Source organism: Alligator sinensis, unplaced genomic scaffold (assembly GCF_000455745.1).
Source record: "Alligator sinensis unplaced genomic scaffold, ASM45574v1 scaffold611_2, whole genome shotgun sequence".
Classification (NCBI taxonomy): Eukaryota; Metazoa; Chordata; order Crocodylia; family Alligatoridae; genus Alligator; species Alligator sinensis.
The window spans coordinates 629,610-648,833 of NW_005841869.1; the positions used below are offsets into that span (position 1 = coordinate 629,610).

A 19,224-nucleotide genomic window follows, 5' to 3' on the forward strand; every position below is an offset into this window, starting at 1 on the left:
TGGCGGTTGTCGCTGGGGACCGCCCCCTTGGGGCCACCTTTCCCCCGCCAGCCTGGGACGGCAGAAACTCCGCGTCTCCCTGTCACTTTTGCCGTGTTCCCGAGCTAAAATAATCGCACCCTTTTTAAATACCCCCCACCTGGCTTGTTCCCGTCGCCCTTCTCTGCGTTCCCTTCAGTTGCGCAGCTTTTGTAGACGCGGGGAGACCAGCCCTGCACGCGGGATGCTCGCAGCAGGCACGCCAGGGATTCGTACCATGCGCCGCGCACGATTCCCCATCCGCATCCACACACGTGGCCCATGTATGTGCATTATGTGCACTGTGCCCAGGGCTTCGCCGAGCTGCCTGCGGCGATACCCGGTGCCTGAGTTGAGGCGGTTAATCTAGACCGGTGTTTCTCAACCGTTGCAGACTCGAGACGCTCCTCAGAAAATGCTAACTCTTATTTTATTTTTTGTCGCTCGTTTTTTGGAAAAAATACCAGAGCAATGCTTCTGTTGCAAAGAGCTCAGAAAGAGCATAATGTTTTTAATACTTCAGGTTCCTATTTGAAATCTCTGTTCCTTTTGGGAATCGTGCTTGCACACCCAACAGTGCATAAGACCCTCGTGGAAGGATCTCGGGGCACCCCAGGGTGCAGTGGTCCACTGGTTGCAAATCACCGATCTAGACTCACGAAAGATGGCTGAGGTGTTCCCATATCCCCTCCCTCCAGAGCACACCACGAGCTTTAGCAGCGGTGAGCTTTATTTGTCACTGTGCTGTTCCTTTCACCAACCTCATCTGTATCCCTCTGAGATTCCTCCAAGTCCAAACTTGTCCTGACCAAGCTACATAACTTTGCATCTTCTGCATGCTCTTACCCAACTGCTTGATTTCCAGATTATTAATACATACGTTGAGCAAAACTCAGCCTCAAACAACGTGTGTTCTACAAGGAGGTGACATTGTATTAGGTAATGATTGCCTTTTTTTAATCATGAACTCCATTTTTACGGAGAAAAAAGAGAAATGTATTAGTTCGTCTACCTGGGCGTCAGTGCTTCAGTGAAGGAACAATATAGGCAGAAGCTTATTTGTGTGTGTGTGCGCAAAGACACACTCACTTCCTGACATGCTTTCACTAGCAGGGAATGTCTCTATAGGAACAGAAAGGTACGGGGGCCGGTTTCCACTCTAGTCAAGTGTTAGCTTCTCTGTTGAGGCCATCAAAAAGGGGCTCTGGTGTTTTGAGTTGAGGCAGTTTGGCTATCGCTGAGCCAGTCTGAAGGGACGGTCTACTCGCGGCCTCAAAAGTTGAAATCCTTACAAACAGAAAATGACACCCAGAAAGGGTTTGCTCAGCTTCTGAAGTAGATCTTTCCTCGCAGCAATGGATCTTTAAACCACACGCACAAGGCTAAAGTCTTCAAAAATCTGGTGCATAAAGTTGGGTATCCAAATCCATTTTTGCCTATTTAATTTTGAACCAGTTCATGTCTGCATATGGACAGAGATAACGCTTAAGATTAAAAAAGGTTGGCTAAATATCCTTTACTGTCTGTGTTGGCTTTAAAGACCCCATGATAAGAGGAGAAGGTTTCTCAGAAGTTCTTAAGCAACATGTCTCTTCATAGATTCATAGAAGTAGGGTCGAAAGGGACCTTGTAGATCATCAAGTGCGACCCCCTGCCCTGGGCAGGAGAGAAAACTGGGCTCAAATGACCCCAGGCAGGTAGACATCAGGCCTCCTCTTAAAGACCCCCAGGGTAGGAGCCATCACCTCTTCCCTTTCTCTTGAGCCAGGTGCTAACAAGCAGGCGCTATTCATTCTCTCCTTTCCTGAGGTGTAGTGCTTTACTGTGGAGGTGAATGAATTTAGGCCCCGATTATAACATTAGATCCATGACGATAGAATCCTGCAGGTGCCTGGGCTTGATAGTCCTTTAATGGCTCTCCAGTACAGACCTGCGCAATTCAGCAGTTTTGTGGAAGAAAGATGTTGAAGAAATGGAAACTGGTGTTGTTTGGTACATCTGTGCAGAACAGTTAGCATTAATGTGGATGTTGAAAGATCAAGCACTTAAGTTTAGTGTTGCAGAGTTAGGCTCCAGCCATGAAATCACTTACGCATGGCCTGAACCTTAAGGCTATGAGGCGGAGGGGGCAGTGAGCTTATACTTTGATGATGATTTTTCTTTGTATCATTATAAATTACTGGATGGCAACTCAGGCAGCAGCGACCACAAGATGATTGAGCTCAGGATCCTGAAGGAAGGAGAGCAGAAGAGTTGCTCTGGACTTCAGAAAAGATGACTTGAACTCCCTCAGGAAACTGATGGGCAGGATCCCTGGGAAGGCCAGTCTGAAGGAGAAAGGAGTCCAGGAAAGCTGGTTGTATTTTAAAGAAACCTTATTGAGGGCACAGGAATGAAACATCCTGATGTGCAGGAAGACTAGCAATTATGGCAGAAGACCAGCTTGGCTTTGCAGGGAACTCTTCAGTAAGCTAAAACACAAAAAGGAAGCTTACAAGAATTGGAAACTTGGACAGAAAATTAGGGAGGAGTATAAGAATATTGTTCGAGCATGTAGGGATGAAATCAAGAAGGCCAAAGAGCAACTGGAGTTGCAGCTAGCAAGGGGCGTGAAGAGTAACAAGAAGGGTTTCTATAAGTATGTCAGCAGCGAGAGGAGGATCAGGGAAACCATGGGTCCCTTACTGAATGGGGGAGGCAGCCTAGTGACAGATGATGTGGAAAAGGCTGAAGTTCTCAGTGCCTTTTTTACCTTGGTCTTCATAGTCAAGGTCAACTCTCAGACTACTGCACCTGGCAGCGTATTTTGGGGAGACGATGAGCAGCCTTTCGTGGTGAAAGAATTGTTTAGGGACTATTTTGAAAAGCTGGATGTGTCCATGTGGCCTGATGGGATGCACTGGAGGCTGTTGAGAGAATTGGCTGATGTGATTGCAGAGCCACTGGCCATTATCTTTGAAAACTCATGGCAATCGGGAGAGGTCCCAGACAATTGGCAGAGGCAAACATAGTGCCTATCTTGAAGAAAGGGAAGCAGGAGAATCCAGGGAACTACAGACTGGTTAGCCTCACTTCAGTCCCTGGAAAAATCATGGCACAGGTCCTCAAGGTCACCCACAATATTCTCGCAAGCAAGCTAAGGAAGTATGGGTTGGATGAATGGACTGTAAGGTAGATAGAAAGCTGGCTGGATTGTCTGGTTTAAAGGGTAGTAATAAATGGCTTGATGTCTGGTTGGCAGCTGGTATCAAGTGGAGTGCCCCAGGGGTCGGTCCTGGGGCTGGTTTTGTTCAATATCTTGATCAGTGACATGGAAGATGGCACGGAGCGCACACTCAGCAAGTTGACAGGTGACACCAAGCTGTGGGGAATAGTAGATACACCGGAGGGTAGGGCTAGGATTCAGAGAGACCTAGACAAATTGGAGGATTGGGCCAAAAGAAATCTCATGAGGTTCAACAAGTACAAGTGCAAAGTCCTGCACTTAGGACGGAGAAATCCCTTGCACCGGTGCAGGCTGGGGGCTGACTGGCTGGGCAGCAGCTCTGCAGAAAAGGACCTGGGGGCTACAGTGGACAATAAATTGAATAAGAGCCAACAGTGTGCCCTTGTTGTGATGAAGGCTAATGGCATCCTGTGCCACCTTGGTAGGAGCGGTGGCAGCAGATCAAGGGCAGTGATTCTTCCCCTCTATTTGGCACTAGTGAAGCCACATCTGGAGTCCTGTGTCCAGTTGTGGGCCCCCCACTACAGAAAGGGTGTGGACACACTGGAGAGAGTCCAGCGGATGGCAGTGAAAATGGTTCAGGGGCTGGGGGACAGGACTGATGAGAGGCTTAGTTACAAAGAGGAGGGAGCTGGGCTGTTCACAGTGGGGGCAGATGACAGGACAAGGAGCAATGGGCTCAAGCTGAAGCAAGGGAGGTTGAGGTTGGATATTAGGAAAAACGTTCTCACGAGGAGGGTGGTGAAGCACTGGGACAGGTTACCCAGAGCGGTGGTGGAGTCTCCATCCCTGGAATTTTTGAAGACCCGGGTAGACAAAGCCTTGTCTGGGATGATGTAGGTGGGGCTGGTCCTGCTTGGAGCAGGGGGTTGCACTAGATGTGACCTCCTGAGCTCCCTTCAACCCTCATTTTCTATGATTCTAATTGTTGGTTACTACCGTGGACTCTGAGATGGGATTTTAGACAGCCATCTGTGCAGGAGGCTCCGATACAAATATCCTTCAGAAGAGGTTGCTGTTTGGTGGGGGGGTTTAAGTGGGATCTGGGACAGAACAAATAAATTGCTTTGGTAGCTGTGAAATTATGAATGTATAATGTCAGCCAGTTGAAACAGTCTTTATTTTATCTGTTAGATCAACTTGAAGCTAGACTGTTGTGAGGCTATGCAGCATGTTAGCTGTCTCTGTCACTCTACCTAAAAGGCTGGGTGTCCCTGGGAAATGTCAAATATTCTTGTCATTACATGAGTTCAGCTGTATCCAGAAAAGTCAACGGATTACCGACCTTGTGCTGAATGGGTGGTTTTGCCATTTACAGTGTAATGGTCTTGAAAGTTTACGTTTCATCTTGCAATGCCCCTTCTCCCGGTTCAGTGGCGATTGTACCCGAGATTATAAACCCATTAAAGCCATTCGTGTTTACACAGTGGGCATGGCAGCATGCAAATGAGGACACGCTGTTGCTATTAAGAAGCCTGGTCAGCTCAGCTGTTTGAGCAGATCACTCACATTAGACTGCAGGAGAGAAAACAGCTCGTCCTCTAGAACAGGGCTCGAACAGAAATCCAGTTGTCAATTGTAGCCTGACATAATCCTGTGAAAAGAAAGGGTGTTTATAGAAAGTGCAGATGCGCATGCTGGGTTTTAGGCTCTGATGGTAACACTTAGGCATGTGGTTAAGTCTTAAGCAGGTAAATAATCCTGCTTTTCAACTAGGCTGCCTGTCTGGTGCTAGTTTGGAGGACCTGGATCTCAGAAATTATAATATTCCAGTTAAAGGTCTTCAAGAGGGGATTATAGTTTTAAAAGAAAGCTGTCACCGATGTTACATGGGGTGTGAATGATACTGTCAGATCTGATTCCAGAATATACAGCGGCCTTGCATTTTCTAAGTGGCCAATTTGTTCATTCACAAGCTTTTTCTAAGAGTATTTTGAATCAGATGTACAGCGTATGAAAAGTAGTGCACTAGTGCATTAAGTTGAATACTATTATCGTGTGCAAGTTGTGACTTATTTAGCACTACATGTTAGATCAATCACCATTTTAATCAGAAGATTAAAATGATTCATTCTATAATTAGAATAATAAAAAAATACTGCATATTGCCTCTTAACCAAGGATCTCAATTGGATTTATTTTTCAGCTTATCAGTTGAGTGAATTGCTTTTATTTTTAAGCCTTTTCTGTAGTGTTTATTATGCTCGTACATGAGTACTTTCCATCCTTGACTACATTTATTCTTGCAGACCTCTTATGAAATATGAATATTCACAGTTTAACAGATTAGGAAGTATGGGGAAAGGCAGGGGAAAGGAGATTTTTAAGGCCTCTGGCACATAAAGGAAGAGTCCCTGAATCTCCTAAAAACCTTAACCACAAGGCCATATCTGCCTAGTAAGCCATTGTCTCATACTGTGCAAGGAGGCTTTAGGCAACATTGCCTTGGGAGATTCTGCATAGAAGTAGATCAGGATTATTGTCTCCGTGGGGCCTGCTGAGGCAGGGAGAGGTTAAATAACTTGCCCAAGGTCACACACCGAGTCAATGAGGCAGATGTGACTGATGCTTTTGTAATGTCCTTAAAGTACTTGGATATTCTGGTAGATCGAGTCCCTATAGCCAGATGATGAAGTGCCAGGAGCCTTGTTAGTGACATAAATCTGCCGTTAACACTTTAAAAAGAAAGTAAGAATTCTTAGGATGAGCCCCTGCAATGACACCGCTTCTCACTCGGCAAGGGCAGGAGGCATCCCAGCTGGGAGCGTATGAAGAGGTGGGGGAAGTCCCCCATTATTTAACAGCATTATCTGATGAGCACATTGTCCTCTCATAATTCCCGGAACTTGGCACGGTAGATGCAGGAGGTGAAACGGAGAGCAGCCACCAAGCTAACGCTCATCGCTGTCAGATAACAATGGCTCCATGGAAGGATGTTAAGATTATAAACCCTAAAGACCAAAGATCATTCATTTATCTTTGTAGAGGATGCAAGGGGAAATAAGGTAAATATCTCTTGAGACTGCCGAGTGCAGCGAGCCCTCAGGGCTCATCCAGCGCAGGGTGGTGCATCCTGTAGAGTGTAAAGCGATGATTGATTCATTGTTCTTGCAAACGCAACCATTATTTTCTGGTTCGCTTATTTGGAGAAACTTAGCCAAGTTTGAAGCGAGCAACGGCTCGGAATCGCCCGTGTCCACATGGCTCCTTTATAAAGCACTTTGAGAGCCTTGCTTGATTAATGAATAGTGGAAAGTGAATGAGGATCAAATGCAAATGCCTATGTTAGCGCTGTTTCTATGTGGTAGAGTTGCCCCAGTGGCAGGATTGTACTGTTTGATTAAGAAAGTGTGCCCTTGTGTTCGCCAGCCTGGTAAAACTGTCATGAAACTATACCAGGTTGTGCACAGACATCTTTTAACTGCTTGAAAAAGAAGGGGGATGGAGGTTGCCAGTCTAGGACAGGCATGAGCTGGTGTGATCTGGGAAAGCTGCAGTGATTTTGCTGCACTTGTACCATTGTATGAACTTGCAGATGCAAAAGTGGATCCTAATGGTTTATACCTGCGTCATTCAACACCAGTACAAATGTTATGCCTGGCTGTGCCCCTAAGCCTCTTGCCTCTGCTCCATTACTATCATGAGGTTTGATGGATTAAGATACACACCTAGATAGCACACTGCTTGGGTGCTTTGTAAACCTCTAGTTAGGCAGTAATGGAAAAAAATGATGTTCTACGTGCCCATCGACAAATATGTTACCCCAGGCAAGCAAGTGAGTACAGCGTGGCAGAGCAGCTGAAAGCAGGAGCCAAGCTGGAGAAGATCCACCCTTCCCTCGGGGGCTTTTGGGGGTTTTTTTTAAATGTATTTTCCTTCTGTTCCTTCCTGCAGGCCTGTTCCTTCCTGGAAACTCAGCAGAGTATTTGCATTCATAGGTTGCTGGATCTGTTCCATATTCATGGATGATACCCGATATGGTCACTGCAAATCCAGCTCTGGGACTCTGTGAACTGAGAGGTGCCTGATGCCTGTAATCCCCATTCCCCGCCGGGTCCGTTCTTTCCACGGCCCCCACACGACATGCCTGCATTCGGCCTGTGGCCCGGTAAGGACCACTCACTTGGTGCGCACCAAGTACAACAACTTCGACATCTATCTGAAGTCCCGATGGATGTATGGATTCATTCGGTTCCTGCTGTATTTCAGCTGCAGCCTGTTTACCTCCATCCTCTGGGTGGCACTCTCTATCTTGTTTTGCCTTCAGTACCTTGGCATCCGGATCTTTCTGCGTTTCCAGTACAAACTTTCCATCATCCTCCTCTTGTTGGGGCGAAGGCGGGTGGACTTCAGCCTCATGAATGAACTGCTCATCTATGGAATTCATGTGACCATGCTGCTAGTGGGGGGGCTGGGCTGGTGTTTCATGGTATTTGTGGATATGTAAATAAAATGAGTGCATGTGGGCCCAGAAGGTGATTCTTCCTCTACCCCGGAGTGTGTGAATATCCTCCTCTTCTCTTTTTTTAAATATAAATTAATTTATTTATCGGCGCTCCTTTTGGATCAATGCTGTACCTGTCTGCAGATTGATTTTTATTTGTAGATGGGCAGGGTGTTGCTTAATTCCAGGAGCAGAAAACTTTATTTTGCACAGTGAATGCTTTGCTAAGTTTCCTTTTCATATGCGGGAGCCTGTCCTGCCACCACTTCTGTAGGCAGGAAGAGGGCAGTGATTGATTTGGCGGATAGAAGCCAGCTAATTCCATATCCCACCAGGTCTTATTCTGGAGTAACTGCCCCGAAAGCAATCAAGTCACTTTTCAATTACTTGCAACTGAAACATCTCTTCTGAATTACTAGCACCTATTTTATACATATAGAAGGGGAGATTGATCGATCGAATCGATCTATATATAGATCGAATTGATCGATAGATAGATCTATCTATATGGATGGACAGATCTATCTCTATGGATGGATAGATCTATCTATATTATTTATATATATATATATATATAGAGAGAGAGAGAGAGATCTATATATATATATAGAGAGAGAGAGAGAGAGAGAGAGATCTCCCCCTCTCCTGTGTTGTGTAAGGGACTGCAGTTTGATTTGTGATATCTGACTCTAGGGCAAGGGGTTCCCTAAATGATGCTGCCATCTCAGATTAGACAGCTGCTTTGTGCAGCTCCCATCAAAGGGGAGTGGAAGAGGTTGTAGCTGAGCACTTTAGGCCTGGTTTTAGAGCCTTGCTAATTCCAGAGGGAGCTAAGATACAGGAGACCTTTGAGCTGCTGTGACTTACAGTGCGTACCTCACCGGGCCAAATCTGGTGACAAAGACACTTAAGTCATTTTTGTTCTTTCCCCACATCCCCTGCCTATGCTTTCTGAGACTTATGATACCGAATCTGACCCTAAGAGGTGATAGTGGGGGGAAAACTTTCCAGTCCTGAAGTGTATTCATCTCAGCTCAGGTGAGCAACAACAGAAGGAAGGGACAGTCAGGAATAATGCAGGATGCTCCTCGGGTTCCCTCTGCCTGCCGTATGAGCCGTGGAGGTATCCCAACCCTGGCTGAGCTGGGCAGGAAAGGACCAAACGTGGCCCCTGTGTTGCAGTGTACTGCATTACTACTGAAGTCCACCCTGCCCCTCTGCAGCCAGAGCTCCACGTTGCGTTTCAAGTGAGCGTGCTTCCCGCATCCCAAGACCAGGGGGAAGCTTGCTGAGTTCCAGAAAGGAGGCCATGTGAAGAGTAAGTCATGCACAAAATTAAATGCCAGTGAAAATGGCCCCATAATCTTTCTCCCTACAAATGTACCCAAAGGTCTGCTACCAAATGCCCCATTTCCTTTCCCTTACCAAGTCCTGAGTTTAGGGTTGTGCAATCCCATGAAGAGGGGGTGTGTGTGATTGCAGCAGACAACCATGCAGCAGGCTGTATGGGTTCTGTTCCCAGATGTGCTGCTGCCATAGCATGAGCTTGGACAACTCGCTTCAATTGACCCTTGTATTACACATCTGCAGTATGGGCATAATGCCATTGGATGAACGGGGCACTCTTTGGATGGAAGAGCAAAATGCAATGTCGTAGACACCAAACCAGTGCAAGCTCCTGTGCCCCTTACAATCTGTAGGTGCAAGTGGTTTTTATCAGCTACGGCTGTGGATGTGATGACCCTAGCATTGTCATGTTGCCACGTAAGAGGGAGTCATTTTCAAATGATTTTATTTCAAGATGTAATAATATGAATATTTGAGGTCCGCAAGACCAGAGTACTGTGTGGCACATATATAGCACGTCTCATCTTCAAAGCATTTTACAGCCACTAGCTAATTAATCCTCACAACAGCCTGGGAGGTTGCTGAATAAGTAAGATCTTGGTAGTGATTGGGAATTTTAATCAGTTTTTTCAATTCAGGGTGCTTATTAAAAAGCATTTACATTCACTTTGAAGGAAATACTTCTCTCAAGTAGTGGAGATGTTGAAGGTGACCTATAAGCCCAAAAAGGCGAAGGTGGGCAGTGAGGGAGAAACCTCTTAACCAAGCCATAACTAAGAACAGTCCCAAAAGAGAGAGGCTGTGTCATGCAAAGGCAAGTGCTTTGAATAAACTCTTTTTCCCTTCAAAGCTTTCCTCGTTGAAAAAGTCGTTTGTTTGGTTTGTTTTTAATTGGCAGAGCAGACCAAATAACCATGTGGGTAGAAGCTGGACTCTCTTTCTACGCCCCTACGAGATGGAGAAAAGGCCAGGAAAGGTAGTTGCCAGAGATATTGTATTGGAAACCGGTACTCGCAAACTCTGCCTCGCTGGGAAAGTTGATTTTTTTTCCTTTGGACTTAGCCGTGTTTCTCAAACTCGCCAACCCCTGAAAGGACCAGGTCAGGTTATAAAACAGTTGCTTCATTTAAGTCTTGTTGTTATGTTGCGGATAACACTTCACATGATTAACATTGAAAGAGTTTGAAAAACATGAACTGACTTTTCACTATTGATGCTGTTTGTTTCCTTTCACGCAATTGCATTTGGGACTGGGAACAAGCCAGCTGGTTTCATTCTGTGTCTAATCATTTTCCCTTTAATGTTTCAATGCTGCCATGTTTGAGTTTTCTGGATTTTCAGATGAATGTTTTAAAACTTGCTTCCAGGCAAAATTAGAAGAGAATAATAGACCCATTTCACTTGCTACGAGTTCTGCAAGAGGTTATTTTACCCGGCCTACATTTTGGGTCGTATCTGATCTAACGGCGTCCCTTCTAGGAAGCTAATCCTGCCTTCTTTTTTGGATCCGCAGCTCCCGCTGGTTTGTTCTGTCTCAAGCTAGTGAAGGTTTCAAGTATGTGGGGAATGCAAAGCCAAGCTCTGAAGATCTGTTGCACGGGCCAAACAGCAGAGGCAATTATACATGTGGTGACAAAGTTGCATTAGCCCTGCTGGCGAACAAATGAATGTACAAATTAACATGCCAAGTGTTTGATTTGCCTCTTGTTGACTTTTTGGAACATGGAAACAGCTCGGTGTCTTGAGTGCCTGTTAATAATTCTTCCTGAAACCTGCCACCTGCATTAAAGTTATTTTTGTAATGTGTTGATGGGTTGGTTGTTTAAGCTGAGCACAACTGGAGAGTCTTTTTCGCAGCGGTCGTGCCAGGGGTGGGGGGTGCTCTACACACACTTGGTGCAGGTGTAAAGCTGTGGAGTCAGGCCCACTATAATCAAGCCTCACAAATATCCCTGCAGGGTGGATGTGGTTGCATCAGTTGTTTTAGCTGAGTGCATTCATCCTGAGTGCATTGATTGTGAGGGGAGTTGGTCACCAGTGAAACATCCAGAGTGGAGCCTGGGTGTCCTGGCTCCCACCCACTGCTCTGCTAATCCTACGGCACTGCCAGTAATACTCATTACTCCAGTTGTTCTTCCACCTGAGGGTGTGCAACTGCTGCGCAGTGCATTGTCTATAATCACTGGCATTTTCTGTTCTCCCTTCCCTGCATGGAGACAAGTCCCCACGGCAGAGCCAGACAGGGTTTGAATGCAGTTGTGACCATGCATCGGGAGTCAGAGGAGAGCAGGATGTATCACAGGGTTTTCTCTCAGCTGGTGCAAAAAGGAGAAGTGCTGTGGGCTCCATGAAGTCTGCTGGGGACTTTGTTATTGCCATTGATTTTCCATGGACAGTGCTCAGGTTTGGCAATGATGCAAGGCACTATGAAATCCCAAGGCAGATGGATCATGACTTGTCCTGGTCTCTGCTGATTGTGTCATAAGGGGTATTCGCCCATAAGAGCTGGTAAAATGGGGATCATTGCAGGTGCGACTCAGTGGCTCCAGCTGTTCAAACCAATCCTGCATGAACACAGAGAGGAAGTGGCTGAAATTGCTGCTCAGAGGCTGAGATGGCAGCCACTGGAGGCTTGGGGGAAAGAAAGGTGGTTTCCTGCACACAGCCAGAGTATTTGGGTTTAGTGTGAGAGTGAGTGGTTTCTACTTTTAATAATACAAGACACAACCTTGTGTAAGGGACTGCTCAAACATAATGCAGATGGGTAAGGAAATGTGCCAGCTGCAAGGGCAGGGCAGTCGCATCCAATAGTTGCAGACGTCTTTGAACGTTTCTGCACAAGCACATACATTGGTTTAGTTGGGTTAAAAGCCCAGTCTGTTATAACTTGGGGAAGCAGGGATTTGCATGCCTCCATCCTTAAAACCAATTTGCACACACTTTATACTCAGGACACCCCATCCACAATGACCACACGAACAAAGGCTTAGTGAAACTGGATGGGAGCAGAACAAGTGGCTGACATCAGACTCCTACGTGTGAGCACAGCCAGACCCTGTGAGAGAGGGAGGAAGAAGGTACATCTGCCTTGCTCAAAGTCATGTACTGTGCAGGATGAATAATTTAAGCAAATATGAACGGGCTCCCTGAGCATAGATCATAAAGCTGAGCGTTTCATTTCTCGGCTGGTACATCCAAAGAAGCAGGCTGCTCCCGCTGGAGATAACGTGCCACTCATGTAGAGAGCAAGCTCAGAGTCAGTTCTGGTTGTGTTATGCTACCCCCAAATGAGAGTAGCTCCACTTTAAGGGAAGCCCATGTCTGGCTCTTGGCAAGCATGCTAACTGGGGAAAAGCTAACTTCATGCCGCCCCCCTGTTCCTGGAGAAGTGAGAATAGCTTTCACTTGTATGGCTTCAGTCACCCCAAACACCCAACGGATGGATCAATGGTCTCAAGTTGCAGCAAGGGAAATTTGGGTTAGGTGTTAGGAAAAACTTTCTCACTAGGAGGGTAGGAAAACACTGGACCAGAGAGGTGGTAGAGTCTCCATCCTTGGAGGTTTTTAAGACCCAGCTTGACAAAGCCCTGACTGGGATGATGTAGTTGGGGCTGGTCCTGTTTAGAGCAGGGGGTTGGACTAGATGTGACCTCCTGAGCTCCCTTCAACCCTCATTTTCTATGATCCTATGATATGTGCAGTGAGGACCAGGGGCCAGCTGGGCCAACTCAGAATGTGGTCCATGGAGCCAGTTTGCACCCACTGGGCGTATCTACCTGTTCATTAATTCACCATAGTTACTGAGCATTTAGCTTAGTACTTCTTCATGAAGTACTAACTGAACGTGCAGTGACTACATTTACTGCTCAGTAGCTCTGGCGCATGGTTTTTTGGTGACGGTTTACTGCGCAGTAGCCTAATAACATTGTGCAGTAGCTTATTAGCATGGTGTTTGACTGGCACCGTGTAGTAAGCATCTCGTGTAGATGTGCCCACTGAGAGTCAAGCTGGTTACCAGTTAATAGGAGCACGTGGGGTTTAGCATGGTGCGAGCAGTACAGTGGGGTGAATTAAAGGAGGTGGTGGAATAACTGATGAGACTGGAGCCATGTGGGTTTGCAACATGTATGAAACTACCCGTGCTCCTCTGGTCCTTCTGGGCATATTCTCCTTGACCTTACAGCTCTCCAGTCGTGGGGGAGATGTCGCCATCACAGTAACAAGCTGCTCTTCACCACGTGGTGCTGCATACCAAAGCCCTTCCTGCATTCAGGGCACTCTCGCTATTGCAACTCCATCGCAGCAGTTCCTCAGCTTGGGCATTCAAGCCGTGCTACCGCCGGCCCAGCTTTGTGCGGGGTCCGGTGCACCTGCATCAGCAACTTGTAGGGGGGTAGCTACTTTAATGTACAACTCTCCTTTGTGTAGACAGGATCCCAGGGATGAAAATTCACTTTCTAGGCCTTGCCCAAGTCAGGGTCCTGTGGCGATCCAGGCAGGAAGCACTGGCAGAACTAGCCCCAGAGCTCCCCTGCATGGGCGGGCACAGGTTGGGGTGTTTCCCATGCGTTCCCGCTGCATGGCAAGTGTGAGCGGTGCAACGGGTCTGCCATGTCCCGGCTGCATTGTGGGCCAGGTCCTCCTCCACTGGAACAAGAGCACTTGGGCCCTAATTCGCAGGGTATTTAGGCACCTCTCTCTGCTTGATATCAGTGGGAGTTTGCTCCTGGATATATTTGAGGGTGTACACCTAATTTTGACTCTGCTTTCACCTCCTTGTTCATCTACCCTGCCCCTTAGCCTGCCCTGGGGATGTCATCCCTGGTGGCATTAATAAGATTAACCGGCGGCAGTAGCAGTGAAAGGGAGGAGTCTACCTGAGAGCTGTTTGCAGGTAACACTGGATGTTTCCACCCACAAAGGCTTTCTTGTCTACCGGGGGCTCCTGCTGACAGAGGCAGCCGCTACAGAGAAGTCGCTGCCGGAGGAACCGAAGCCTTGTTATCTTCTCACGTCTTTGTTTAGCCAAACAAGGTTTCCATAGCTCCTGTACAGCTCCGCTGCCAGGGGAAAAATCTCTCATCGCATTTCTTCACCTGCCAACTCTCCGCATTCATTTTCTCTTCCTGCTTCAACGCTGTCGTCATGCCCAGAAAATGTCAGTCCGGAGAAAAGTTTTGTCCAGTAATCAGCCAATGAAAATTGCAAAGATATTTTTATTTGGCTCCTCAAACCATGCTTAAGTGCTAGGAAGGGCTGGGGTGGTCACAATTTGCCCTGAATTCTTGCTGTCTTGGTAGCCTGGGTGCAATCCCTGAGACACACTGCGGTTTAGGGCTTGTCTACGTGCAGATCTGAGCATTTATCCAAAGCTGCTATTTTAAGTTGCTGTAGGTTAGCTGGGGCAGAAACCTGTGTAGGTGCTCTCAAACTGACCTAAACCTGGGTTCTTGATTCAGCTTAAATTTAAAGAGAGGTCAAAGCTGAAGCAGAAGAAACCCTTCTTAATCTGAAATAAAAGTCTCCACATAGGACATATCAGCTCAATTGGTCCAAAAACTTTTCACTCAAGCCAGGGCAGCTGTCTGGAGTAGATAAGGCTTAACTTAAACTGATGCACTGTCTGTGTGTAGACGAGTTAAGCTAGTGTCCAAAAGCCTCTCCCTAGTGAAGTCTATCACCTCCTTTTCCTTATAAACAGTCAAGTTGCTAGGTCCCTGTTCATAAGTCCGTAGAAAAGTCCTTTCGGACAAAGCATTTGCAAAAGGAGAGAAGGAGGGGAAAAGTAGGGCTGGTTCAGAATAAACCAGTTTGGAGAGCCAAAGACAAGAGAGCAGAAGGGGCTGCACTGGTTCTGAGATGAAGCATCAGCATTTTGCTGTTTGCCTTCATTGCAAAATAGCTTTGGGGCCAAATTTTAAGTCCTTCTAAAAGGGATCTGTCAGTACCATCTGAGGGCTGCAAAGTGACCTTTGTGCGATGGCTCTGGTGCATCTTAGCTGAACGCCCAGGGGACGAGCATCAGCATCACAAAAGCCACCAGCACAATCGGCAGCCTTGTTGGATCTCTGCAGAGAGATCAAGGACTGAATAGCCCGGGGAGGCTGAACTCTCCTCTTGCTGCAACCCGGCTCGGAGGCGTGTCAGTGGAAGCGTGTGGAGGGACGTGCGTGCTGGAAGCCGATGCTCTGACCACTCTTTTGCTTAAAGAGCTCTCCAGCCGGTATCTTGCACAAGAGGTAATTCAGATCCGGACTGATTTCCATAAGGACTGTATAATAGGGATCAATGAAACTCCGAACTGATACAGCGAATGGTTAGTAAACCGCTTTGCTGTACCAGACCAGGACCCGTCATACCCAAGACACGTGACTGCATAACCAGGAATTTCGTATTGAGCGAGATTCTCTCCTGACCTAATCCCCGCATGCTCCACTGGCTCCGGAAAACGTGGCAGAAATGTGCAGCGTTTTCCTGATTGGGTAACTGTGCAAAAGAGTGTCACTTCTCTGCTGCTCGCTTGCTTCTTGCCAAACCCAACCACATGACAGGTGCCAAGGGCCACATCCTGACTTTGGATATGCATCAGCGAAGTTAATCATCCGCTCTGGCACATCCAAAAACCAGCTCCATGGAAGATACCACGTCAGACTCCAGGAGATGTATGCTGATCTCTTGAGCCACTTCCCACTCAGACAAATCTCCCATTGGCGCCGGTGAGGTCCACCTAAGTCAGGATGTCAAGACAATGAGAATTCATTAAATGAATCATTCCTCCCTTCAGATTTCTCACTTCTCTGGAAATGCTCCTACCGAGTCAAGGAATTTGTGATGAATACATTGGAGAAACCCTGCATTTGTGGCCTTTCCAGAAGAGGTAGCATCACACAATAGAGTGCTTGTTACAGACTATTTGCTCAGGGGGGGATGTGGCGAGGCGGGCTGGACGCTCTTTATTATTCACTGCAAGTTTAAGAATCAAATCAGTCCACGCTGGAATTTTATCTCCAAGCTTCTGTGTCATGTTTAAAACTATGTATTAAAAACACTTGACATTGCCCCTTTGATGTAATGTCATGATAATTTATTCAGACATTAAAGATATTTGAAACCTCATCGCGTGAGACAGCGGCCACACACGTTCCAGCCCCATCCTGCTATCTGTGCGAAGCCCATATTTTGCATGTGCACACACCCTGCCTGGCACACAAGTCCACACACACACATTTGCCTGGTAGTTGTGACATACAGACACCCTCGCTTCATCCCGACCCTTGGTTCCACTGAAGTCTGCGTTAGACCCCTGCTGTCATCAGTGAGAGCAGGAGTGAGTCCGTGCGGGGTCTGGCCTCTTGCTGGAGCAAAGCACGGCCCTGTGAGCTGGGAGCCCAATCCCGTGAGCACTTAGGCGTGCGAGTCACTTGCTTCCAAAGAGTGATGCTGAACCAAAACCTAATGAGGTCAAAGGGAGCTGACTTCAAGGGGCTTTGGGTCAGGCCTCAAGTGAGTCGAGATACTCTTGGGCAAGGTTACACGTTGGGAACCCCTTTGACTTTCCTGGGGTCTGACGGCTGATCCTCAGCACCCTTGCTTCAGTACAGCCCCATGCTGTGTTGCTGCTGCTGCTGCAACATTACGGATCAAATCTCGGCTCAAACTGGACTCTAACGCCGGGTTCCAGGAAGCCTCAAGACCCACAAAACTATTTCCAAGATTTTTTTTTAAAGTTTCAGCTCAAACAGACGCCCACACACGAATGACACTTGCCCTGCAGTGGTTGCAGTCTGGGCTCTGTCACTTCAGTCTAGTCCATGCGACCCAGAAAGTGAATCAGACTGAAAACAAATGTGAAACTTGCTATTGTGCAATCCAAAGCCGGGTGGGAAATGCAAATAGCAAATGGAGAAAAGGATATTAGATTTTTTTTTTATTTTTAATAATCCGAGCTGTTCTTAGGAGCATAGGAGATTGAATTTTTTTTTTTAAATAGATGGATTTTAATCAGAGAGTGTCCCTTTAATAACCAAAAGCTCCTTCCTAAGAGTTATAGGAACGAAATACTCTATCTTGGTTTTGACAGGTTCACAGTTCAGGAGAGATTTACATGTCTTCAGGCTTCATATAACATGCTGAGCTTTTACAAGTTAGGGTCCAGTGTGAGTTAAAAGGGCAACTCATGCAGCATTCTCTTTCTGAAGACCTTCCTAATGAGCCGAGCTGAGAGTGCTGATTTGCCAACAAATCTGCTATTTACTGTTCACCGGAGCATCGGTTGTGACAAATAAACAGAAGAAGGCAGCATTTCACCGAAAGCATTTTATGTACTGATTAAGACACTCCATTCAAGGAGAGCTCCTTGGGGTCCATGTGAAGGCTCAGCCGCAAAGTAGATATTGCTGCTCTCAAGGGGCTGCTATTCTAGTCTCAGCACCATAAGCCAGGTTCGAATCAAAGCCTCAGCGTTTAGCAGCACGTTTCTGGAGCGTTGCTGCCCAGGCCGGCGGGATGCAGTTTGTCCCGAGGTTTCCACGCAGGCTCGATTTGTTTCAGCCTGGGGCTGGTGTTGGCTCCTTATGAAAGCCTGCGCAACAGGAATGAAAGCAGAGGCTGGTTTTGACAGCGGCCGTGACAATTTAATGACCCCTCGTGACATCAGAGCCAGGCCTGAGATGCTTGCATCTTGGGACGGACTGGCTGACCTCTCAAGGTCACTTCCCGCTCCGGTTGCCACAACGGGCAAACACATGTCCTGCTTTCCAGAGTTTGCTCACCGCAGAGCTCAGGGAGGGATTTCTGTGCTGCTCTTTGCCCCCCGAACAGGTGGGTGAAAGGGCCCTGGGATTATCAGCGCCTGCCTCCGAAACATCGGGTACCAGCCGCTGGAAGGGGAAGTCGGGACCTGCAGAACGGCACAGGTTTTGCATGAAACCCTAGAGCCGCTGCAGTGGAGGGCAGGCGCCCCCGTGGCTTCGGGGAGGCTGGGATTTCAGCTTGTTCCTCTTTTAAACAAAACTGCTTGTTCTCTGGAAGATGACTAACCCCTCCGAAAACAATGCTCGCCGGGTCAGGTTACAGCGTGTGTACACGCACAGATATCCATCTGCCAGTCTTGGGATGGAGCACAAAAAAAAGCAGTATGGGGCCAAATCTGAAAGCCTCTTACCTCCTCTACCTCCTGTTTTAACTGGGCCCAACTTCAACTGCCCCCAGAGGTTATTTTCACATGGCTTCAAGGCATCCTGTTGATTTGTCAGGTGTGGGAGGCAGCCTTCCAGCCACTGGTTTCTCAAAGGGGAGGACAAGCACAATAGAAACAATCCCCCGAAGAGGAAACTCGACCAGGAGACATCTAGAGGCAGGCTAATCTGCTGCACACATCCTGGGGCCTGCAGTGGGAAAAGAGTTTTGCTATTCAGAGCGAAAAGGGAGCGCGGAGGGCTGAATCCGGCCCTGGTGCAGGCAGGTGTAGCTCCGGGGCGCATCCCCGAGGCAGGTACGGCCGAGCTCTTTGAGAAACGGCCCCGCGGCGGGGATGTGAGAAGCTGCTCCTCCGTGTCCCTGCCTGGCATGGGAGATGGGCGTTGCAGAGGAGAGAGAAGGGAAATTGCAGGTCTCGTTCGCAGTTGGATATCGATGCATTTTTGACCTTGAGCATCTTTGCTGTCCCACAGAGCACATGATGTGTGGGAGAACGGAGGGGGATGGCACAAGATTGAAATGTTTATTCAGCATTTGCTGCAGAGAGGAATCTTGCTTCAATCTGCAGAGATGCCAATTGAATTTTGTTTTGTTTGGGTATTTTGGAGGCATGCCAAACGCTGGCTGTTGGGAAGTCTTCGGCGGCTACTGCCCGCTTGTTCCATACCAGGCATAACTCTGTATATATTTTTATCGGCAAATTCAGTCCCACGCATCTCAATGCACAAACAAGGGCTCCAGCAGCAGGGCTCTCCCCCCAAGGAAAGATTGCAAGGAACCGGTTCGGTTTTTTTTAACCGCTTTGTCCTGAGTCCAATACTTCACATGCTGGCCTCCTAAGATATCTGGTTCTCGCTGCTAGGAGGACAACGCGCGCACTCAGCTGGACCCTGGCATGCCAGGCTGTTGATTTGGTGGGAAAGATAAAGGGGAACAAATTCAGGGTCCCTCAAACCCGCTATTAAAAGCATTTGCTTGTCTTAAAAGGGGG

The 19,224-nt window shown here is 47.5% G+C and overlaps 1 protein-coding gene across 3 annotated transcripts; it reads left to right on the plus strand.

Annotated features, from left to right (window-relative positions):
* The first annotated feature begins 498 nt into the window (after nucleotides 1-498).
* Nucleotides 499-10,841, plus strand: TMEM250 (transmembrane protein 250). Of its 3 annotated transcripts, none has more exons than XM_006016877.3 (2): nucleotides 499-740; nucleotides 7,139-10,841. In XM_006016877.3, exon 2 carries the CDS (start codon nucleotides 7,272-7,274, stop codon nucleotides 7,689-7,691), a length of 420 nt encoding a protein of 139 aa, XP_006016939.1. In that variant the 5' UTR covers nucleotides 499-740; nucleotides 7,139-7,271; the 3' UTR covers nucleotides 7,692-10,841. The 3 variants fall into 3 exon arrangements, with proteins under 3 accessions (XP_006016939.1, XP_025049555.1, XP_025049567.1); XM_025193770.1 differs by lacking the exon at nucleotides 499-740 and adding an exon at nucleotides 869-957; XM_025193782.1 differs by lacking the exon at nucleotides 499-740 and adding an exon at nucleotides 6,229-6,249.
* Nucleotides 10,842-19,224: the final 8,383 nt, after the last annotated feature.